At 40.6% G+C, this 24,959-nt stretch overlaps 1 protein-coding gene across 1 annotated transcript in view; it reads left to right on the forward strand.

Annotated features, from left to right (window-relative positions):
- LOC137297168 (leucine-rich repeat-containing protein 74B-like) overlaps window positions 1–20,438 on the forward strand; it is a 614,612-nt gene extending 594,174 nt beyond the window's left edge. The window contains exon 15 of the mRNA XM_067829182.1: window positions 20,309–20,438. Within this exon, the coding sequence (XP_067685283.1) occupies window positions 20,309–20,438 (130 nt within the window). The remainder of the gene's footprint in view (window positions 1–20,308) is intronic.
- Window positions 20,439–24,959: the final 4,521 nt, after the last annotated feature.

Consider the following 24,959-nt stretch of genomic DNA (forward strand, 5'->3'; position numbering starts at 1 on the left):
CCTTCAATATTCGTCTCGTTTGATAATAAATATGAAACAAAATGACTGCCTTACTCAGTTCGTCTATACCGTAGTCTAGTGTCACACCCGACCCTGTCGTCGCACACCACACAGCAAAGTTGAGTTGGTTCTGCCAAAACTGCATTGGGTTTTGATTCCAGTTTACCACTGCCTGCGCGTTATTAACGGACACGACATAGTTTTCAAAGATATTAATAAAGGTCGTTTTAAACCCCGTACTACCTACCACCACGATTTTCAAGTGTGCTAAATCCATATTATAATATATAAATTATATATTATAATATGTACATAACACTTCCAGGAATAACGAGCGGTGAGGCCGTTCAGCTGACGCACGCGATCGATAACACGTCAGGCCAACTCGAAGTCGCACTCTGCGATGTCACCTACCTACCGCAATGGACTAACATCAACGTCAACAACAATAAGCTGTTCGTCAGTGGAACTCGCAGCCAGATAACTGACGGCTACTACAGCGTGTGCTCTCTAAACGACGAGGTCTTCAAACCCCTGGGAGCCGAACTCAAGATGAACGACTCAAACGGTACAGTGGTGTTAATCAACAACGGAAGAAACCCCTTGAGGCTCGGCCGACCATTAGCGAGGATACTCGGTATATCTCCTGACGAGATCAAACCAACAACAACCGTCACAGGCACGAAGTTACCCGACCTAGTACCGTACCGAGAGCTGTACATTCATCTCAGTCAGGTGAGCACAACGTACAACATTCAAGGAGGTCACCCTTCCACTATACTGAGAGCAGTGCCGGTGAAAACTGAGAAATACAACGACGGTAGAACCGAGTCGTTTTCACCACGGCAGTATAAGAGATTAATCCAGGGCAACATACCTGAGTTGACAATATCGGTGTTAGATATAAATCATAATCCTGTAAATATAGGATACCTCAGCTTAACGCTTCACGTGAAATGACCAGCGCACAAGGGCCCGGGGTGAAAAAATGCGTCAATATCGGGATCTCTGACCTCGGAGACATGCGCGGTTTCGACGCTCCCGGAGTAGATGGTAAATTGTATGCCTTGCAACTGAAAAACAACATTTACAAACACGTTGAAGTCCCCTCCGGTGGAGCCCTAGGTGATATAGTAGATACCACAAGAGCAACAGTCAACACTAAGTACACCCTTGTCAACACCGGTGATGACAACTGGGTAATATACCCATCGTTCGGGGGTAAACTGTTCGACTTAGACGATGTTGAGAGAACTACCGTCGCCCGAAACAAACCATATATGCTCGTCTTCACCGAAGATGACAAGTGGGTGTTGTTACCCGATAACGACTGGATTATCGATATTAGGCTCTGCTCCCGTGTTCACGGATAACAAAGACAACCACCTAAATAAAGTCGTGAACAATGGACTCCTGCTCGTGGCTTACGTCCCAACTCAGAGACGTAGCGTAGTCATCAGCCCAATCAATAATGTAGCAGCCCACATGCTATCGAGTAAACCGAACATACAAAACGTAACATTACTGTTGGTGTCTGAATTCGAAGGCGTGGACAAAATACTAGAGAGTATACCGGCAAACTCAACACTGATCATCAAAGTCTACCTAGGGGAATCATCGGGGGATAACGTCGAGATCGTGAAGGGAATCAAACTAGGCTGGGGGAAACGACACCAGTATCAAGGTTGCAACGTTTACGTGCGGGTGGGTGTCGGCTCCAACACCAGTCTGCAGGGTGTCAACGTGATCGTGGAAAACAAGATATCACTAACCAAGATCTTCCTGCCTGACAATATACACTTTATAGGTATGAAGTTCGCCCCTGAACTATTATCAGAAAACCAGTTGGAAATTATATCGTAAATAGTATAACAATGGCCAGTCATCGTCCCAACACTACGCTTAACGACCTAGGAGATACGGAGGGGTTCGATCAGCCTGGTGAGGAAGACGCCTTATATATCCTGCACTTCAAAGACAACGTGTACAGACTGGTGCCGTTATCAGATTTAAAAGAGCCCAAATGGTTGATCAACTTAACAATCACCTCACCTTATATAACATTAAACGAACATTTGGATATCACTAAGATTAGGAACAGCGGTATCTTTGTCGGGGATTTCATTCCGAAGGGTGTCGGAGCAACCAGGATAGGTTTTGGTTTAAAAGAAATTGGGTTAATACCTGTTGGTCTAAACAGTAAATTAGCATTTAACACTAATATACCTGTACCGAGGAATATTGAGATAACACACCACTCTTCCACAATCATCATAGAAGCCTTCTTTACGAGAGGGGACTCGGACAACCCCCACGAGAGATTAACCCCAATTGTACCCGGGGTGGTAATACGCTGGGGTAAAAAACACTTAGGTCAATATTGTCGTATTATTATACAACGGGATACCCCCCCCAGTCCTGTAAACCATTTAGCAAGCCTCAGTGGGGTTTTTATTAAAACAGAAAATTCTATTAAACTCTCACCTATTACCCTGACTAGGGATATAGTCCTTGTAGGCTTCAAATACATTGATAGACTATTAACTGAAACCCAATTAAAATATCTTTTATAATATATATTATAGGATGGGTCTGTACCCAGTCGTAGAGGAAGTAGCGAAGACGCTGGAAACCGTAGATGGGTTCCGCTTGAGGCAGTTATGTGATGTGAAACGTCAACTAGAACAAGACCGTGACACGCGGAAAGCATTATGTAAGAAGTACAATAGAGCTTTCAATATCATGGACGGGGCTGACACTACCCTTATGGCAACCAGCATGGGACTAGGGGCGGCAGGCGTTGGGTTGTTGGCTACCATCGTGGCTGCACCTATAGTGCTAGGTATTGAAATAACAGCTGGGGTGGCAGGGTTGGCAGGATTGGCGCTTAAGTTCATCGTAAGGCATTGAAACACGACGAGATCAGGGTTCTGGCCGAAGCAAAGCTCAACACAGTGAGTGAGCGTATTTCCACGGCACTCTCTGATAGTAAGATCTCAGAAGAGGAGTTTAGTTCAATCCTCTCTGAACTCACAAAATATAACGGAATGAAACAAGATATTCGATCCAAGTCTCGTAAGTCTGCCATCAGCGAGGACGAGAAAAAAAAGTACATAGAACAAGGGATACAAAAAGCCCAGCAAGCCTTTATTACGAACACCAAAGAGATCATAGGCGGTTCACGTTAAACTGTTTCATCGAGGTAAACGTAACATAGGCACAGACCAAGTCACGTTAACGTGACGTAGCGGTTTTATAGTAGGGGTAATAGTAGCAAGAGCTAAGGGGCCCACCAAAGCCTCATTTAGTAAATAAGGCTTTGTAGAGGGGTTTTATGAAAGTGGTCCAGAACCCCCATTGTATATACTACTGCAGTTATCTCTGGAGGTCTTGATGTTTCTTTTTCTTTGGGACAGTGTCTGGCCAGCACTATGTTGCACCATGTTCAGTTTATTAATTTGCGTCCCCAGTCCAACATGAAATTTATGACCTCGAAAACATTGGGATAGGTTTTTCGAACAAGTTACTTTAACCTCCCATGCCAACCTCTTACCTGTTATTTGTCCAGGGCACATTTCTGTCATGGAGTTCCATTCCTGAAGGTTGTTGTTTAGTATGTTAAATATAGCAGTATGTGTAACTGCAACTAGCCCGTGTACAACAGGTGTAGTCCCATGAAGCCTAAAATTATTCAGTTAGGTACAGTTCACTCGGCTTATTGGACTTCATGCCTCAATGATTTTATGGGATTATGGTGAATTGTTGCTTGGCTGACCACAGAAAGGAAGAATCAACAGAAACAACAGAAATCAAATATGATTGTAAAGTATTTCAAAAGGTGTCCTATCCCATCTCTATCACTGGTACTATTGGTAAAGGTTGGATCGACCACATGATTCATAGCAACATATACTGTCATGTGCTATGTTATCACAACACAATCTCTATCATTTAGCATATTATCACAGGTGACAAGGTGATATTGTTTATGGTATTGTTATTCACTGTTCCCAAACACAAAATGAGTGGGATACTGAGTCAGAATTCTTTTCTAAACAGCTTGCACATAGTGAAAGAAACACCCATGCATCTTCACTCCACCGAACACTGTGGTAAGAGCATCAGTATCCTACCCCTAACAGAGTGACCACTCTCCACTGAACAGTGGTCTGTCCCACTCTCATTTCACGCCCCAATTACCTCATTTATTATGTCTAGGGGTCAAACTGTAATTAGCCTTTGGGATTTATTAGGTGTGAATTTGAGGCCTTGCGGACCGTTTTACCATCACCCACCAGTTATCCCCCCTTGTGGATCTTTACAAGTTGTAAATGTCTTGTAAACATCATCTTTCCAAGCTTGTAAATGTCTTGTAACCATCATCTTTACAAGGGATTTACAAGCTTGTAAAGGTGAACTTTTTTTCCAGTGTAAGCTGCACGGGTTTCAGAAGAAACAGCGAAAACATGTTTACAAAAAAGACCCATATGGCAAGTCTACCTGCCGGCAACCCGCTAGAAGAAAATTCGGCATATATACAACTAATAGCATCCACCAAGCCGACCTGTTATCACTACTGCACAACAGGATGAGGGGTAAAACCTCCAAATATGCCCTGAATGTTGTACATATAGCCAGCCACAAACAAGGAAGCCGAACCATTAAAGACAAAAGATTTGGTCCAAGTAGCACCAGTGGTCAAGTGAATATACAAATGCAGTCAACTGACCTGGCCTACCACATTGCAAGTTGACCCAGGTCGTGTTCCTCGCTGCGTAGCATATTCATCTGGTGTTTGATCATTTTCTTCTTGAATAGGGTCTGTTTGATATGTTGTTTCACCACATTCTTTTTCTCACCTTTGTCCTTCCAGATCTCGGCGTCGTAGACGATGTACAGGTCAGGTGCTATGAAGCAGGAGCCCATCGCAGTCAATTTATAGTCAAGAGATTTAATTGCTATTTGGACGAACATCTGTTTTCGCATCAATATTCATACAATTTAGAAGGCTCCAAAAACATGGCTGCCTCAAGTTGTAGATGCCATGAATCATGAAATAACAAGATTACTGGACAAGAGACCGGTCGAAGCTCTATGAATTAAATATGTCAAATCAGCGGCAGTGGCACCACTTTGGGGTGACAAAAGAAAGGAAAAAAGAATTCCAGACTGGGCACATGTTAGGTATTTATATCAGCCTAATGAATATGAGGGTGACAGCTGAAAACATGACCTAGCCAGTCTTACTGTGCAGGGCACGATGAGGTCAATTATCACCCAAATTTGGGAATCGACCCAGCAGCATTTGGTTCTGGTCTATTTTGCTGGGGTTGTTGGTGATAGTTATTGACTGAAGCACAGCTTTCACACCTTGAGGCTCCCTCAATCTCTGAAAAGAGTAAAGATTTCTCCAGTATGACATTATTATATATATACATATGGAAATTAATTAAGCAACACCAAATTCAAAGACACATAAAAACTTAACAAAGTTTAACGAAGTAATTTTGATGATTGATTATTCAATTTTGATGTATTGACATACAGCATGAGCTTTTCATGGGTTGATATGACGCGCGTGAAGCTTGCACAGCGCACGTGCATTGCTTTAACCTCAACTTTCGAAAAATGCACTTTTTCCCGGGGGTGTTTACAAGCGCAGGTTGTCGATTGCATTCGGTTTTTCATTCATTTCAATGTCATGGCACGTAGGAAATTATCAGAGGCCACTCGTTGGCAAATAATCGGCATGAGGAATGCTGGTATGTCTCTAAGACAAATCGGGACTCAAATCGGACGACATCATTCCATAATTTCAAAACTTTTGAAAAAATACCGGGCCACTAATGAAGTTAAAGACCTGCCTAGACCAGGAAGACCCAGGAAGACCACAGTCCGGGAGGACAGAGCTTTACTGAGACTTGTACGGCGCAGGTCCTTCGACTCGAGCTCTCGGTTGAGACAGGAGTGGCTTCCAGGGAGACCCATCTCGAACAGGACTGTTCGGAATCGTCTGAAAGCTGCAGGATACCGGGCAAGGAGGCCAATCAAGCGACCCAGACTGTCTCCAGCCCATAAGGCAGCCCGACTGGCCTGGTGTAATGACCGTTTGCACTGGAACATTGCCTCTTGGAGGAAGGTCCATTTCTCAGATGAGAGCCGGTTCTTGCTGCACATGGTGGACGGTCGTACTCGGGTCTGGAGGCAGAGGAACACAGCAATGGCTCCACGGAACATCCAGGAGACTGTGGCCTTTGGGGGAGGTTCCGTTATGGTATGGGGGTGCATTTCCATGAACTGCAAGTTGGATATCATTACCATCCGTGGCAACCTTAACGGTGTTCGTTACCAACAGGAGGTTCTTGACAGGGCTGTGGTACCTCATTTTGAGAACCATCCTCTGGCAACGAGACCCATATTTATGGACGACAATGCTAGACCTCACAGGGCGCATGCTGTAAATGATTTTTTGCGGCAAAATGCAATTGACAGAATTCCATGGCCTGCCATGAGCCCTGACCTCAACCCCATTGAACATTTGTGGGACTTTATTGGCCGTCGTGTGAGGCAGAGAGACCCACCAGTCCATAATCTCAACGAATTGACGGCTGCCCTGCATGAGGAGTGGAACAGGATCCCCCAGAATCAGATCCGGAGACTCATCCAAGGAATGAGGAGGCGTCTGGAATCGGTGGTGCGTGCGCAGGGAGGACACACTAGATATTGATGAAAGTCGGTGTGCAGACTCTCAGATGACTGTTCTTTCTTTCCATGTGACATTTGTGTTAATACACCTGACAACAACGTCTGTGGATGAATAGTAAATTGTGTCCATTTTTTCATGAATTTAAGACAGTTTTAAGAATTTGGATTTCGTTGCAATAAAGCAAAGTCTTGATACTTTTTCCCTTTAAGTTGTTTGTCAGAGATCGTCTGTTGAATAAAAAAGTGTCAAACTATATCAACCCGGCATATTTTGATTGTCAGAACACTTCAAAGTTGCTCCAATAGAAAAAATTGGGGTGTTGCTTGATTAATTTCCAGGTGTATATAAATATACATTTAATACTAAAATTTAAAATGGGCAATTTTGGCGCTGGCAAATCAGTTGACGTTGATTCCAAGGAAGAAACTCCGTTGAGCAACGTGTTCACAGAAGATGTGTTTAGCAACTTCTACAATGGGTTAAAACATAAAAGAAAGTATGTTGCACCATTGCACCAAGACTATTCCAAGTTCACCATCCATGACAAGGGCACACTATGGTTAAAAGATCACCCACCACTTTGCTGATTCTCAAAGGCACACTGTGGTTAAAAGATCACCCAGATATCGATCTATTTAGCAAGAAATCGAGAAAACCACTGACCCTGTCAGTGCTAACCAGTCTTTGTGGTACTGGCTTTATCCACAATAATTTAAACATGCCAGATTACAGTGGCACACGTCTTAATATTTCTCAAAAAGTCGTACAAGATCTGGAAGCTACAAGGGCCAAAGTCGGCAACCACGATGATTTGTCAACGCAAGATAAAGAAACGTAGGAGAGCATTAAAAAAACTGCTTGACGAGTACCATAATAAACCCTTGCCAGGACTCAAATTTACCGTTCGAGAACTAAAAGGGTTGGACAAGTCCTTGCAAACAATGTGCAGAGAACTTGTAAACAACACAGCCAAACTGAGCGAGATTGACGACCACATTGCCCATGAAAAACAAATAGAACTTCAGCAAGTCGGGGACAATGAGAAACTGAGACCCATTATCAAAAAACGATTGCTCAGCCTGGAAGGTGAGAGAAATACCAGACTGGAAGTGGCATCCAAACCTAAACCAAGATCAGAATCATCAAAAGCATAGCAAAATTCGAGAATTTCAAAGGTGTCAAATAACCAAATCCAACTTTGCAATAAGTTTGGATCACTTGAACAAATGGATGTTATGGAATACATCCAACCCAGGGAACACAGCGTTTCACCCTCAAGGAGAGTGCAGGGTAGATCCCCAATCAATCCACCTAAATAAGAATGTTTTTGAATAATCTTATACAGTGGAATTGTCGAGGACTGCGGAATTGAATGAATTACATTTATTGGTCCAAGGTCCGTCAGCTTTCTGCCTGCAAGAGGCTTATTTAAAGCAGACCGATACTATAGCTTTCCGCCAGTTCCAAGCATACCATTCTTTTTCTCCTCTGGGTGATAGGGTCACTGGGGGATCTTCAGTTCTTGTGAGGCAAGATGTTATCCACATCCCTGTTGTGCTTAAGACTAATCTTCAAGCTGTTGCTGTGAGTCTTACACTTCACGTTGCTTTCACTCTCTGTTCACTTTATATTCTTATATCTGCAGGTCTTCAGCAACCTGATATTCAAAATCTTTATGATCAGCTTCCCAAACCATGCATTATCATGGGGGATTTAAATGGACACAATCCAATCTGGGGAGGTAGAAATACTAATAACGACCTGTGTATATTTAATGATGATTCCCATACTTATTTGCATCCTGGTACTGGCACCTACTCTGGTACCTTCTAAACAACTTTGAATGGTCTGTCCACACTGATCTTTGTGGGAGTGACCACTTCCCAAGTATACTTTCAGTAGTAAATCTATCTGATACTCCACCTTGTACAAGGCGGAATTTTACAAAAGCAAACTGGTTGATAGTTGAAGCTTTAAGCACAAAGCAAACTAAAATCTGAATTGTTTAGTGGTGTTGATGTTTTGAATGAAATAGCTGATGAATGTATTCCAAAGTTCTCTGTCAATCCACATATAAGAAAAAGATTTGTTAACTTTTGAAATATTTCCGCCATCACCTGACTGTCCACAACTTAAACAAATTTAAGATGCTCAATGCAAAGCACGCCATACCTTCAAACAAAATCAACAACAATCTTGGAGGAACTATGTCTCCAAGATTAATTCACATACGTCAATGTCCAAGGTATGGAACATGGTTCAAAGAATTAAGGACAAAGGTTCAAAATCTGCTGTTCACCATCTTAAAGAGGGTGATAATGTACTTACAGGCAATTTATGTCCCTGAGTTTCAGGGATATCAAAAACAACAGGAAAAGGCAAAACTTAATTTTGACTCAAATAATGGTGAGGATGATAATGAAGTGTTTTCATTACATGAGCTGCATACTGCACTTTAGCAAGTTGACATGACACTGTAACTGGTGATGATAATATACATCACCAGCTACTGAAACACTTACCTGAACCTTGCTTGATGACACTTTTAGATATTTTTTATTAAATATGGACATCTGGAGAATTTCCTCCTTCATGACATAATGCCATTTTAATACCAGTACCTAAACCTGGCGGGGATCATACAGATCCTTCAAATTACAGACCAATATCTCTAACTAGCTGTGTCTGTAAAACCATGAAACGTATGGTGAATAATAGATTTGTTTTGGTATCTTGAAACCAATAACCTTATAACAAACATTCAGAGCGGTTTCAGGAAAAATCGTAGTACCATTGACCATTTGGTATGGTTAGATTCCTTTGTTAAAAATGCTATAGTGAATAAACAACATGCTGTATCAATTTTCATTGATCTTGAGAAAGCTTACAATACTACCTGGAAGCATGGTATTCTAAAGGATTTATATGATTTTGGTTTGAGGGGCTGTATGCCTATTTTATATCACAGAATGGCAATTTCAAGTCCGAGTGGGTTCAACCCTGTCTGATCATTACAATCAGGATCAGGGTGTCCCTCAAGGTAGAATTTTGTCTGTCACTTTATTTAGTATTAAGATCAACAGTTTGTCCAAGGTTTTAAATGAATCAATTGACGGACCATTATTTGTGGATGATTTTAATATTTCTTGTCATGGTATAAATATGCATGCTATTGAGCAACAATAAATAAATGGTGTCTTGAAAACGGATTTAAATTTTCTAAATCCAAAACTTTGTAGAAAATATAAGCCTCATAAGGACCCAAAACTATCTTTAAATGGCACTCCCATAAAGGTTGTAAAGGAGGCCAAGTTCTTAGGCCCAGGCACCCGTGAACGGCCACCTCCTCATGGTGGGTGCTGGGTAACGCTGACAGCCGTTCACCCCCGTTGCTGTGGGTGGAGGAAGGGATCCTGGTGGTTAAGGGCAATAGGTCCCTGCAACCGTGTACCTATTGCTCAACACACCACTTTGGCCCTGACTTCACCTAGACGGGACGTAGAACTGGCCCGGTTCTACCAATCGGCTGGTCATGTCATGCCCTGTGCAATGTCAACATCAAATGTGCATTATGTATATCTTTGTATCTTTTCCACAACATATTTTTGTGATACTCTTACGTTTGAAAATTGTTACTATGCCTAGAGTCCTATGCCAGAAGGCGGTGGCTCATGGGCCAATCTGGCAATACTGACCTCCGTGTTCTATGTGTAGATAATAGCCATGGGCGGAACCAGCCTGACTTTTCTTCTGTTTGACAATTTCAGCTACCTGTGTCTGTACTGCTAGAGTATAACAACCTGTAATCCTGGTGGTTTGGAGTCGTTTCCACTTCGACACCGTCCTTGTTGACACTCCATGGTGGGTGGGGAGCAGGGTTGTCGAATATCCTTTCTTCATTATGGCTGCCCCCAATCTAACTGGTTCTCGATCAAAATCCAAAAGGTGACATGTTGAAACAGATGGTTTATCATCTTCTAATGATGATTCTACTGCAGTCAGTAGTGAATCCTGGCCACGCTTTTTAGTTGTGGACGGAATTGATGGACAACACTTGAAGCTTAACCCCTTTGCCATATCAAAAGCCATTGCTGGAATATGTGGTGAAGTGAGAAATGTAACACATCTCAGGACAGGTTCTTTGTTAGTTGAATGTGCAAAGAGACAGCAATCTGTTAATGTGCTCACAGCTCGTCAGTTTGCGAATACTGGGATTACTGTTTCAGTTCTTAAAACTCTTAATTCGTGCAGAGGCATCATATGTGATCGAGCAAAATGTCTTGCTGACATGTCAGAAGGCGAAATTGCTTCTGAACTGAAGTTGCAGGGTGTCACCTCTGTCAAGAGATTCACTAGGAAAATAGGTGATGATATCATTGGGACAAATACATACCTGTTTACTTTGTGTCTCACGTCCTTACCAAAATCAATAAAAGCTGGATATTTTAACATTGAAGTGGAAGTGTATATTCCTAATCCGCTTCAATGTTTCAAATGTCAACAGTTTGGACATGGAGCTAAGTCATGTCACAGCTCCCAGTTTGCTCCCATTGCAGTGGGAAACATGAAAATGTCAACTGCACAAATGAACTCAATTGTGCGAACTGCAATGGTAACCATATGTCATTTTCCAAATCATGTCCAGCATATGAAAGACAAGCACAAATTTTGAAATTGAAGCACACCAACAATATATCCTTCAATGAAGCAAAGAAACTTTTACCAGTTACAAGTCACATGTCGTCTGCAAAAACGTACGCAGTAGCTGTTTCTACTCCTTGTCCAAAGGTTGATCAGGGCTATCAAACTGCGATCACCTGGGTCTCAGACGACCAAACTGTTTGTACAGTGTTTCTGGTGCCAGAAATGGTGCTGCCACTCAGACAGAGACTGAAGCTGACCATATGCTTCCAGCAATGTCTCCCACACCATTAACCACCACTACATCACCAGCACCTGAAGTTCTTTCAGACCCTGAAGTACAGCCAGCATCGGTAAACAAACTTAAATGCCTTACGAACAAACAACAGAAACAACTCAAAAAGAAAGAAACTAGGGCACTTAAGCACATAGAAGTGCCTCTTCCTTTAACTGTTCCTGTAGAGGTTCACAACACTTTTTAACCTCTGGACATGGAGGTCACGCCATCGCTATCACATCAGCGAAGACCTTCTCCATGTGCTCTATCTCCAATTGAACCACCATGACTTCTTCCACTACTGTACTCTACAATGGAATTGTAGAGTACTTCGTAATAATTTTAATGATCTTCAGCTATTAATACAAGATCTCAAACCATCAGCCTTTTGCTTACAGGAAATTTTCCTTAAAGCTACAGATAATTTTGACTTGAGATCTTATACTTCTTACCATCACTTTTCTCCTCCAGGTTATAAAGCTACTGGAGGATCTTCTGTTATGGTGAGGCAGGGTGTCATTCACAGTCCTATTCCTCTAAATACCCCTCTCCAGACTGTCGCTGTACACGTAACCCTGAATATTGTTTTTACTCTTTGTTCTTTATATATTCCACCTTTGTTTAGTCTCCAACAGGTTGACCCTCAAGCATTATATGGCCAGCTACCGAAGCCCTGTGTCATGCTGATTAAAATGGTCATAACCCTCTTTGGGGTAGTACTAACATCAATACAAACGGTAAAATCTTAGAGGAGTTTTTTAGAATTCGAGTGGTCGGCTCATGATGACCTGTGCGGAAGTGACCATTTCCCTACTGTTCTGACAGCTGTGTGTCCCTCTGATGTTCCTCTATCCTCCAGATGGAATTTCACTAAGGCTCACTGGAATTTGTATGCAACTCTTTGTACTAGTAAACTAACACCTGATGCTTCTACAGATGTTGCAGATCCTATAGAATGTTTTCTCTGCTGAACGTCTCAAAATATCTGAAGATTGTATTCCAAAGTCCTCTCCAAATGCTCACATACATAAATCATGGTTTAGAGTTGAATGCAAACAAGCTAGGAAGGCACGGAAGAAGGCTGAACATTATTTCCGTCGCCATCCCATGGTCCATAACTTAAATAAATATAAAATACTAAATGCTAAAGCCCGGCGTATTTTCAAACAAAATAAACGCAAGTCTTCGCAAAATTATATATGTCAAGGATAACTTCACGAACACCAATGTCAAAGGTTTGGAACATGATCCAGAAAATTAAAGGTAAGGGGACCAAATCAAGCATCCACCATCTAAAATCTGGAGATCAGTTGTTAACTGATCGATCCAATATCGCAAATAAACTGGGTGAAACGCTTGCCAAACATTCTTCCTCGTCCAATTATGTTCCAAAATTTAAAAAATACCAACAACAACAGGAGAAGAAACCCATCAATTTTCATTTGGACAACGGGGAAGATTATAATGAACTCTTTTCTATCCATGATCTTTATAATGCTCTTGAACAAGCTAATAATACCGCTACAGGAGCTGATGGTATACATTATCAACTCCTTAAAGACTTACTCGAATCATGTTTAGAGAGTCTGTTGAATATCTTTGATGAAATTTGGACGTCAGGTAAATTTCCTTCATCCTGGCGTGATGCCATAGTTGTTCCCATACCTAAACCTGTAAGTGATCATACTGATCCATCTAATTATAGACCTATTTCACTGACTAGCTGCGTTTGCAAAGCCATGGAACGCATGGTCAATAACAGATTAATATGGTACTTAGAATCAAACAACCACAGATATGCAATGTGGTTTTCGCAAAAATCGAAGTACCATTGACCATTTGGTTCGATTGAAATCATTTGTTAAGAATGCCATTGTATCCAAACAGCATGCAGTGTAAATCTTTTTCGATTTAGAAAAGGCTTATGACACTACATGGAAGCACGGTATTTTAAAGATATTCATGACTTTGGATTGCGAGGCCATCTACCTCAATTTATATCCGAATTTTTAGCTGACAGGCAATTTCAAGTCCACATGGGTTCTACCTTGTCTGATTATTATACTCAAGATCAGGCTGTCCCACGAGGCAGTATTTTGTCTGTCACTTTATTTAGCATTAAAATCAACAGTTTAGCAAACCTTTTAAATGATTCAATTGATGGATCACTTTTCGTGGATGATTTTAATATTTCTTGTCATGGGAAAAACATGCACACAATTGAAAGACAACTCCAGCTTTGCTTAAATAAGATTGATAAATGGTGTGTGGAAAATAGATTTAAATTTTCAAAATCCAAAACTAATTGCATCCACTTTTGCCGAAAGTATAAACCTCATAAAGACCCCGAACTATATCTAGATAACACACCTATTACAGTTGTTAAAGAAGCAAAATTCTTGGGTATAAATTTTGATGAACATTTAACATTTCGACCACACATTGAATATTTAAAAAATAAATGCCTGAAGGCCCTCGACTTGCTGAACGTTGTATCTAATCTAATAGCAAGTAGGGTGCAGACCAGAAAACGCTCCTCCAACTATACCAAGCTCTTATACGATCCAAACTTGATTACGGCTCCGTTGTATATGGTGGAGCCTGCAAAAGCAACCTGAAACTTTGAGATTCTATTCATCACCACGGTATAAGACTTTGTCTTGGATCCTTTCGAACTTCTCCCATTGACAGTCTTTATGTTGAAGCCGATGAGCCTTCTTTGAACCATCGGCGTATTAAGCTCTCTTCGCAGTATGTTACAAAACTGTTTTCTAATGAAGCCAACCCTGCATACAACTGCGTTTTTAATCCTCTGTACAAGGATTTGTATGGGAAAAAACCTTCTCTTCCTCCGCCTCTTGGAATACGAATTAAACCTTTCCTTTCTGCTGTTGGCATTAAGCTACAAAATATAGCTCCTTCCCGTCTCCTTTCTTCTCCTCCTTGGCAACTGATTAAGCCAGAAGTTTACCTCACCCTGACAATGTTTAAGAAATCCGAAACAAATGAATTCCAATACAAACAAGGATATAATCAGTTAAAAAGTAAATATAGCAATTACAAATCCTCGTTCACAGACGGGTCCAAGGACGGTAGTGCTGTGCTGTGCCACTGTCATTGGTTCTACAATAATATCATCTAGAACACATGACAATGCCTCTATTTTCACAGCTGAAGCAAATGCCATATAAACGGCTCTTAAACATATTGAAAGACACCCTAAACATAAACAGTATATAATTTATTCAGACTCTCTTTCTTGCCTTCAGGCTATTAAAAACTTATCGTGTAAACATCCACTTTTAATAGAAATTATTGAATTATATAATGGTCTTGCTACTGGCCAATATGACATCGTCTTCTGTTGGTTACCCAGCCACGTAGGCGTTTCTGGTAACACAATGGCCGATCTTGCTGCCAAGGCAGCACTCAACAAATCTGTGACACCACTTCCTATTCCCTACACTGATTATAAAGCTAGCATTAGAACTTACATCCATGACCTGATGCTGAAGTGGGACACCAAAGTAGGTATCAATAAACTACTTGAAATCAAACCCTATATTGGTTATATCTACATGGGTTGTCAGTCCAGATTTGAAGAGGTCATCATGCGGCGACGTCGTATTGGCCACACAAGATATACCCTTGACTTTTGAAAGGTGAGGATCTGCATCCCTTGTGATGAAAGAATCACAGTCAAGCAATTACTGTGATCTTTTTAACAACATAAGTTCCCATTTAATTATTGGATTTTTAAAAGAATTGGATTTGTTGATGGATTTGTAAACAGATCAATATTTTATGATTGGAAGTTTAAATTAATAACTCAGATTGTTAGTGGCAGTACCCTCAAGGGAGGTTGAAGTACCATAAAATTAATGTCCTTCTGAGAGTCCCAAAACGTTTGAAGTCAAGTCTTCCACACTTTTAGCTGTAGTATTATTGTCATTTTAATTCGTGGCTACACTTTCATACAATCGCCCATAGTTGAAGGGATGGTGTAAATCCAGCCAGGGATCATGCAGGTAGCTAAGGTACTGTAAGCCCCTATGGCCCCTAGTATGGTGATCTACCTTCAGTTGTTGGTGATCAATAGCCAACTTTTACGTGATATTGTCTAACATAGTTTTCTGCTTTTAAAAATACATTCTAGCTAGTTTAACTCTTTTTGTGATACTCTAGTTATTTTACAGTCCATTGATGACTGGTTCTTTAATTACTTACCTGTGAAGGTCCCTTCAGCAACCCATGCTTGCCATGAAAGGCAACTATGCTTGTCGTAAGAAGCGACCAACAGGATCAGGTAGTCAGGCTTGCTGACTTGGTTGGCATATGTCATCGGTTCCCAATTGCGCAGATCGATGCGCATGTTGTCGATCACTGGATTGTCTGGTCCAGGCTCGATTATTTACAGACCGCCACCCTATAGCTGTAATATTCCTGAGTGCAGAGTAAAACTAAACTCATTCACTCACTCACTTAACTTGTATTTTTGTGCATCTACAGCATTTCTCATCACTGTATGGTTGCAATATTGCCGATGTGACGTTAAATTTTAACTCACTCACTCACTACTTAAAAAAAGTCTTGAACTGCTGTGAAGTTGCTTTTAGCTTACGTCCTGACACAGAGACGCAGTGTGATCCTCAGCGCAATATCAAGAAACACAATATTTCACACGTTATCTGCCAGACCGAGGTTGTCCAACGTGAGCCTGCAGGTGGTCTTGGAATTCAATGATTTCACCTGTACCATTGAAAACGTGCCCGTGAATTGCACACTGGTCATCCAAGTGCACCTCAGTGAACCCTCGAACAATGAAGTCTACGTCGTGAAAGGTGTCAAAATCTGGTGGACCCATGCTTGTTCTGTGTAAGTGCGTGTTGGTATTGATCAACATACCAGTCTGCATGGGGTCACAGTGACTGTAGAAGATAAAATATTGATCACCAAAATTTTCCTACCTGACACTGTACATCTTATAGGATTGAATTGCACCACTGAGAAATTAACAGAAAAACAGTTGGAAATTTGTTGTGATAATATGTAAACAAATGACCATCACTCTCCGTGATCTAGGAGATATGGAGGGATTTGAAAGGTGATAAATGCTCCTTAAAAGGTAATATATATGCTCTACACTTGACAGACAATATGTTCTAGAGGGTGTCACTGAAAGACTTAAAAAAGCCAGAATTGCTGATAACCATGACCATTACCACACCATATTTTAACAAAGATAGTTCTCCAAAATTAAAAACGTAATATCTTTCTTGCATCTTTTGTTCCAAGTTCTAGTATAAAAACCAAAATAACACCATTGCGTACTTGCAATATGTTGGTTTCAGACGTATATTCACATTTTAGCTTCAGCTTACCTCCAGATTACCTGCGGAAATCGGAAAAATCTTTTAAGTGTACCTGGCGACTACGGCATACTCTTTATAGATATCCTTCTCAAACGAACATCAGGTAACTTTCACAGAGCGGAACTCCAAATCTTATCTGGGTTAACAATACATTGGCAACACAAAGAACAAGAACAACTAGTCTGCCGTTTCATTCTAACAAATTTAACAGACAAGTAGGGTTGGTTGACACCTATTTCAATAAACCAAGTTGGGGGGTTACTTACATGGTGATCCACCTGTTGACTTCTCATGTGTCTTCCTAAATACTAACATGAACCTAATAAGTTTGAAATTCACTTATAATGCCATAAATGAAATTCAATTCAATTTTATGTCATAATATATATCATAGACATAGGATGGAACAAGTAGACAGATTTTGCCTACAACAATTGTGCCATATCAAACAAAAACTTGAACAAGACCATGATGTGTGTAAAATGTTATACAAGAAGCACCAAAGAGACATCAATTATATGGACTGCTTAGATGCAGGCCTAACGGTAACCAGTACTGGATTCGGTAGGGCTGGTGTCAGGTTGTTGACCACCATAGTGCCGCACCTGTAGTACTCTGTCTTGAATTAGTGGCTGGAGCAAAAGGATTGATGGGATTAACAATCAAATACGCATCCATAAAAATACAACACAAAGTAGAAAAACACAATGAGATCAGAGTCCTGGCCAAAGCAAAGTTGAACACAGTGAGTGACCATATATTCACTGCTCTCACAGATAATAAAATATTGGAAGAGGGGTTTAATTTGTTGATGTTGGAAATAGAATATAGTAACATGAAAATTGAGATCTGGTCCAAATCTCGTACAAGCACTGTCATTAGTGAGAATGAGCAAAGAAAGTACATAGAACAAGGAATACAGCAGGCCAGACAGGCCTTTATTACAAAAACCAAGGAAATAATAGACAATGCACGTTAAACTGTTTCGCGGTGCGGTTACTGACATGTTCGAACTACGATCAGGCACGGCTGTCCTCCAAAATGTCCAAAATATTACCTTTATGTGCCTGACTGGAATCAGAAACTCATAAAGGATGCAGTTTGTGCACACTACCACTGTACTGCTCTTGTTCAGTTCAAGCAAATAATAAAACCATCCCTCCCCAGCTGAACCATTGCCAAACCCATGATAACAAGACCCATCTCCGTTATTCGACAAACATGGATTTCTTACGTCATTTCTTCAATACACACTAAATTCGAGATTCTATTCCTGCCCTACTAGTGCAGGAGCCAGTCTAGTATAGAAATGAACCTATCCGTTTGGTGAATGCAACCTTAAAAAAAATCAATAAGATGGACAAACAGCTTGAAACATGTGGTCACCCAAGCAATTATATGTACCAACCCATCAGACCCACTCTTTATAAAATCACTGGGTGATGACTCTGTGGTATTTGATTGGTCAGACCCAGTATGGGATATACTGATTGTAATTGGCTGCCTGCTTTTCTCAATGAATTGCAGAATCAGTATGCTATGAGTCCAGCTATTGGCTCGGGGCATTACTGCTGTAGCAGTCACGACCACATGGGTTGTTAAAGATCTAGCCCAGAGTAAGCAATCAAACATCCAGTAAATGTGCCAACAAGATTAATTCAACTTATAATAGGATTAACAGATTAGATACTCCCCCTGTCTGGTCATTGAAGTTGTTCTGGTAGCACACACCCCATTTTGTTTATCCTGCATTTCATTGGCTATTGTAGGTTACACCCATTTTTGTATCAGTCAGCAAATGATAATCTTTGTATTATTCCAATTGTAGTTAAATAGTCTTCACCTCCATTTGCCCATCAGTAGGGTTTAGACTCCCAACACAAGTCAGCTCTAGCCCTCAGCCCAGAGGGTTGTACTGACTCTCTGTGGCCACCCTTGATATTCTATTTTCTTGTTAATGAAGTTGTAATTAGCTTCTTGTGAATTCAGACTCTTTGCCAAGTTAATTCCCCTAAGCAGACTAGCATGCCAGTTAGATAAGGGATTTCACCGGACCCTCACATGGATCCAAGACCCATATCATAACAGTACCTTGGGGTACGGTCTGATGATGTGGAGCTGTGATATTGTGAGTTTGTGTCCCAATAAAGTCTCTATATATGGACACCTTGCAACTTTCGATTCAAACCTGGAGCAAGGTGTCAAGATCATGTCAGGAGTGGATGACTGAAAAGCTGCTCATCTGAGAGGGGCCCTCAAATGCAGTAGACACAAACTTTCTCTGTTGGGGGTTGTAGACTCCTTGGAACATTTTGCCTTTTTTTCCTATTCATCTATTCATCCTCTCTTAAATAAATAAAAAATTTAACCACATAGAAGGGACATCCAACAACGAGAGATGACATTTTTTAACCACTGATTGGAGTTCAGAAGGTTATTTGAGGTTAAATAGTCTGATGGGTAGAGCAGCGGTATCCCCATTGTTCCACTACTGAAGCACATGTTTTGTGTATGCTGTTACCATATATTACCATAAATTAACCAGATTTTTAGAACCAAAAAATGCACACTCTAGAAGGGTTTTTTTTTCAGAAAACAACATTGTATTGCTTTGCATTAACGATCAAAAGAATACAAGTTTTACTATTAAACATCACAAAACAAGATTATTTACCCTTTCAGTTCCAACTTGTTTTAGCTAGGCATTGTGTTATATGCAGGTATTAAGATTACTGTCTCTTTTGAATTCAGATGCAGTGATAAAAAAAATACAATATCTGAAACTATTATTTTACCAGTAGAGATGTATTCTTGCATTGTGTCTATGGTTGCCGCAAATAATCCATATAATATTTCACTGCTATTAGTTTCAACATTTTTAGGGGACATTTTGAGCAAAACTGATAAATGTATTGCAAACTTAAGTCCATATATGCAAAGAACATGTTTTAATATGAGATAGTGTAACAACAGGATTAATTTGTGTAATTCAGTATGGATTTGTTGACACTCTTTTTGCGATTGACTGAACTCAGCAAAAAGATGAGTGAAGGTTGGTGGTTTGGCTTATCTTCGGAACACACCATATTGATAATGATTTTATGGGTCAAGTTATGACCTTGGTTTGTCTATGAGATGGCTTACCTACAGGAAAATATGGTTATCAATAGGTATGCCACAACATATGATGTTAGACTGTTTTTAGTAATGCACAGGGATATACACAGAGTTATTTCCACATTGCACAATGACTGACAAAGGATTGTATAATACTTCATACAAAGTGATATTTTGTTATCATTCTGTCCACAGAGATATCCTGAGTGGCAAATGTTTCTCGGACTACCACAAGCAGCATCCATCAAGAGGATTTACACTCACAAAAAATGCAGATTCCTCCATGAAACTGTCCTCAGTTGAGAGACCTGCCACTGTGTCATAGGTCTATGACTGAGGACAGTTTTGTAAAACGTAAGTAACATCAGTGACATTCATCAAGGATAACATACTGAAAAACTTAATTTATAGTCCAGTCAAATTCACAGGCGCTCGTGTCATGGCGAGGATTAAAGATTTTTTTTTTTCGAAAATATGAAAATTTTGAGATGACTCCTGACTTGAAACCCTTCACGGTACAATATATCTAGACATGAATGGCAGACGATAGCAAGGACATAAAACTGCATAAAAGAGGGTGTCTTGTCAAAGCGATCCCTCTCATTGGTCTGTGCATGCCATCGTCCATCATTTGTGCCAAGATCGTTTAGTTGAGGGTCAAAATCAGCTTTCAGTCACTTGAAGAAAAACAGTAAAGCTCTGGTAGGTATCATGAGTGGTGATTGAAAGGCCAATCACCAATGATTATGTTTAGATCAAGTTTTAATCGTTTGCATGCAATGGTAGCGTAGCGATCGCCAAAGTATGCGGGTGGGGTACACTGAAGTGTCCGGCCTTGTCTAGATATATTGTACTGTGGAGGGTTTCAAGCTGGGGGGTCATCTCAGAATTTCGATATTGTGAAAAAAATTCCTCACAATAAAAAAATCTTTATTCCTGTGGTCAAATTGTCATAAAACAGCGGGATAATTAGTACAAATATGACTTCAGAGTTTTCAACATGTTAAGGTTATAACTTATGAGTGCAAAAAAAAATCCTCCCCTGAAATATGATGCAAAATCCTATTTTCAGGGGTAAAGAATTGAATAAATGGACATTTTTGGTGAATAATTATTAAAATCTCATATTGAGGCACAAATTCACCTTTTTATACGTACATGTACTTTTATAGAGAACAGAAGGTACTACTAATAAATAGATAAGAAAGTCAAATAATGTTGTGCAAAGTCCCATTTTGGGATAAAAAGTTAAAAAGTTGAAATTTTCAGTGTATATTTTTTAAAACTTCATATTGAGATACAAAAGTACTTCTTATGAATATTTTCAAAGAGAACTTTAGGTACTACTAATGCATGAATACATGGGTTAAGATTTACCCCACAACAGGATTTAGCATAAAGTTGGTTGACACATGTCATCACTTACAGTTGGCCACGCCCACTTGATTGGAATGTTAATTTTTGCTCCATCAGGAGATACAGTAGATGGTGAATGCGTCCACAGCTTATGATAATATTAATACTTTTCGACCATGTTGGTAATTTTTTTCAAGGCTCAGTCAAGTAGGCTGAATTATTTGTGTGTGGTTATATTTTAATCTTAAAGACGTATGGGCAGATTAAGGTAATAGCTGTAGTTAGTACACATGGATGTAGACCTTCTGAAAGTGTGTGTACAGCTTACTGCTTTCAAAATATTCATCTTACGTGAAACAAAAAGACATCTTCTACAGTTAACACCATTGTGGCGTAGTTATATATGACAAATGGCATGAGATTGCTTGTTTCTATAAGCACTGGCCTTTTGCCAACAATTTGCAGTTGCATTGGCACTTGCACATGGTAACTTACTGTAAAATATCTTGTTTTCCTAAGCGGCATTGGAACTGCAAATCTCAGATCCTAAGGCAGACCCTCTACCGTATGGCTACCAGGACCACAAAGGTGTTGGAGTGAAATTATCTACTATATAGTTACAGTCATTAAATTGACTTTACATGCGCTTCACTTATTGTTATGTAGCTTCATTAAATGATCATCTACATTGTAATTACCCATCATTGACAGTATATATATGTCAGAGAAAACACTTCTCCGAGGTTTTGGTATACAATGTAAAACCATCGGGGTCTGGAAATTTCCCTCCTTCCTTTTGATTTCCCTCCCCCAAAGGTTTTACATTGTCTACCCACCTTGGAGGTGTGTTTTCTCCTATACTTTAAGCCCCAAAGGTATGTGTAGAAAAGTACCTTCATCCAAAGTCTGATGATGTATATTTAGTCTTTGACAGATATGAAGAATTCAGCTCAAGGTCTTCCACCAGAGCCTCCAGAATGGCAGAAGGATGTAAAGTATTTCAGCTAGGTCTCACATCACCCTTGCCCTCTCAAACAGTGACCCTAACTATCACACAAAACAAAAAGCAGTTGATCGACATCATATGCAGAGATCTTCAGAATTATACAGATTTTCACCAGGAGAATACGGAAAAGCCCAAGTTCATGATAACTGGCCAAGTGAAGAGTTTCCGTTGAAATCACTCGTGGTGGTGTGGTCACACGAAGAGATGATATTGCAACGTCTCATGTGAAAGCTGATAATACCATTGTGCACGGTCAATGAGCAGAAACATGAGACTTTTCTTGCAGATGATACTGATGTGTCCTCCTACTTCATCATTACTTGCAACAAGGCTTATAATTACCAGTGGTGATGGCATCACCTGTCAGAGACAGAAAGGTGATTGATATACAAGCTACTGTGGAGAAGCTTCTCGATATACTTGCATCATTATTGACTGGCCATGTTCTATCTGGCTGTGACACTGTGGCAGCATACTATGGAGAAGAGAAAGGAAAAATGCTGAAAGTGCTGAGAAGTAATGCGTTTGTGGACAAGATTGGCAACATTCAAGCAGATTGGTCCGATATCATGGCGCAAGCAACTAGGTTCACAGCTGAATGTTATGGACAGTCAATGGCTACATCCATGTCAGAAACAAGAGTTCAAGTATGGACTGCTCAAATTGGGAAGTCTGGACTAACACGAGTTCCCAAGCTTGCCTCACTGCCACCAACTATTGAAGCATTTACCGAGGATGTCAGAAGAGCTCATTTGCAAACCGTTCTTTGGAAGAATGCACTGCAACTTCATCCACAGAGGTTAGGAGCAACAGACTGTGAAATCATTGGGACCAACAACAGTGCCTGCAGAGGCTCCCCTAGCTCTCAGTTGGATCTCAGTTGGCGTTCCTGCTCAAGTGAAACCCCATGCAAGTCTTCAACATGTGTATGTACCCGTGCAAAACTAATATGCACAATGTTCTGTGCTTGCTAGACTTCAAGTGCATGTTACAATGAACAAACAGTAACATCACAGTAATACAATAGCTATTGTGTAGTAATTGTGCGAATCAGTTCTCCTACTTCAGTAGTATTATTAATGGCAGTTTTGGGCCATATCTTATATAAACCTCATACTTATCAATAACATGGATCTAGTACCCCAATTTTCACAAATTCCATAACTCAGACACAACCCATCTGCCTTCACACAAACCCACAGCAGACTGACGACTGCTGTTGTCTTGCCTACTAACTAGACTAAACAAATGTTTAAATGTGAATCGATCAATACTGGCTGGTTGAGAGCTGGGTCACACAGTGCGTGCTGGCTGAGAGCTGGTTACACACACAAGAACTAGAAGGATTAGAAAGAATTAAAAAAAAAAAGAGTAAAAGGGTCTGTTTGTAAACACAGTCTCCGATGGGAGAATTTTTAAGAAAGATGGATGTTGTTGCAATTCAGAGTTGCCGGATCCACTGCCGGTGGGCACTTCTTCGTGTTTGTACATGTTGCTTTTAAGTTGAAGGGAGTAACGTTTGCCGTCAATGCTGGGTTTGTCGAAGCTGCGCATGTCCCCGATGTCGGAGATCACCAGGTTGGCGCATTTTCTCAGCCACATGGACGATCTTTGACCCAAAAATTGAGTCATTGTTTGATGTGCAGTGTGACACTGAGGTAGCCTATATATTCACCATTTTCTGTTCTATATCAAACAGGTAGTTGACTTGAAGTCGTTCATTTTCATTTGTTTAACTACCAGAAGTTTGAAGATATCGTCATTGAGCAAGCACCTGCTGTTGTAACCGTGGGTCAGGAGGTGTTGCTGCTGGTTTACAAAGACTTTGATATTGCAATCATCGATGTTGGTCCATCTTGGATAGATTGCAGAGCGCAACTTCAAGCTCCCTCAACCAGTTATAGATTGCTTCAGCAGTGGATTCGGCTTGTGGTTACTGAGAGGGTGACGTACATGTTTCAAATATACAGGGCACGACCATATACATTCATTATGTCTGCACCCAAGTGCACAATGGGAGTCTTTTATCCTAAAAACGATACAAATGTCACCGCTTCTGATGTCATGCACATGAAGATCGGGGTGGAGGGTTTCCAGTTTCGAGTGCGATTTACAGATGTCTTTGACAAGTATAGGCTGACAGTCACAAACATCAAGGCAGTACACACTTGGTTTTAGAACCAGATGCAATTCTGGCAGAATCAATTCGAGATCCCAAGATTCATTGCTCGAGCATGTGCAAAACAACTAACCTAGTTTTTACACTCAATAAGTAGTCACAAACATGCCAAGGGAGGTAAACAATATGCAAATGAAGTGTCTCAAGAAGCGGGAAGACCATGTTCATGTTGGACATGCTGGAAGGGTGTTATTGGGACATGTTTGATGACATTGTGATTCTTTGCCCCATGATATGTGTCAATCAAAGGTACACGGAGAGAACGTTGGTGATGAACAATGAGGAGGTGTATAAGATCTACCCGG

Source organism: Haliotis asinina, chromosome 9, assembly GCF_037392515.1.
Source record: "Haliotis asinina isolate JCU_RB_2024 chromosome 9, JCU_Hal_asi_v2, whole genome shotgun sequence".
Lineage (NCBI taxonomy): Eukaryota > Metazoa > Mollusca > Gastropoda > Lepetellida > Haliotidae > Haliotis > Haliotis asinina.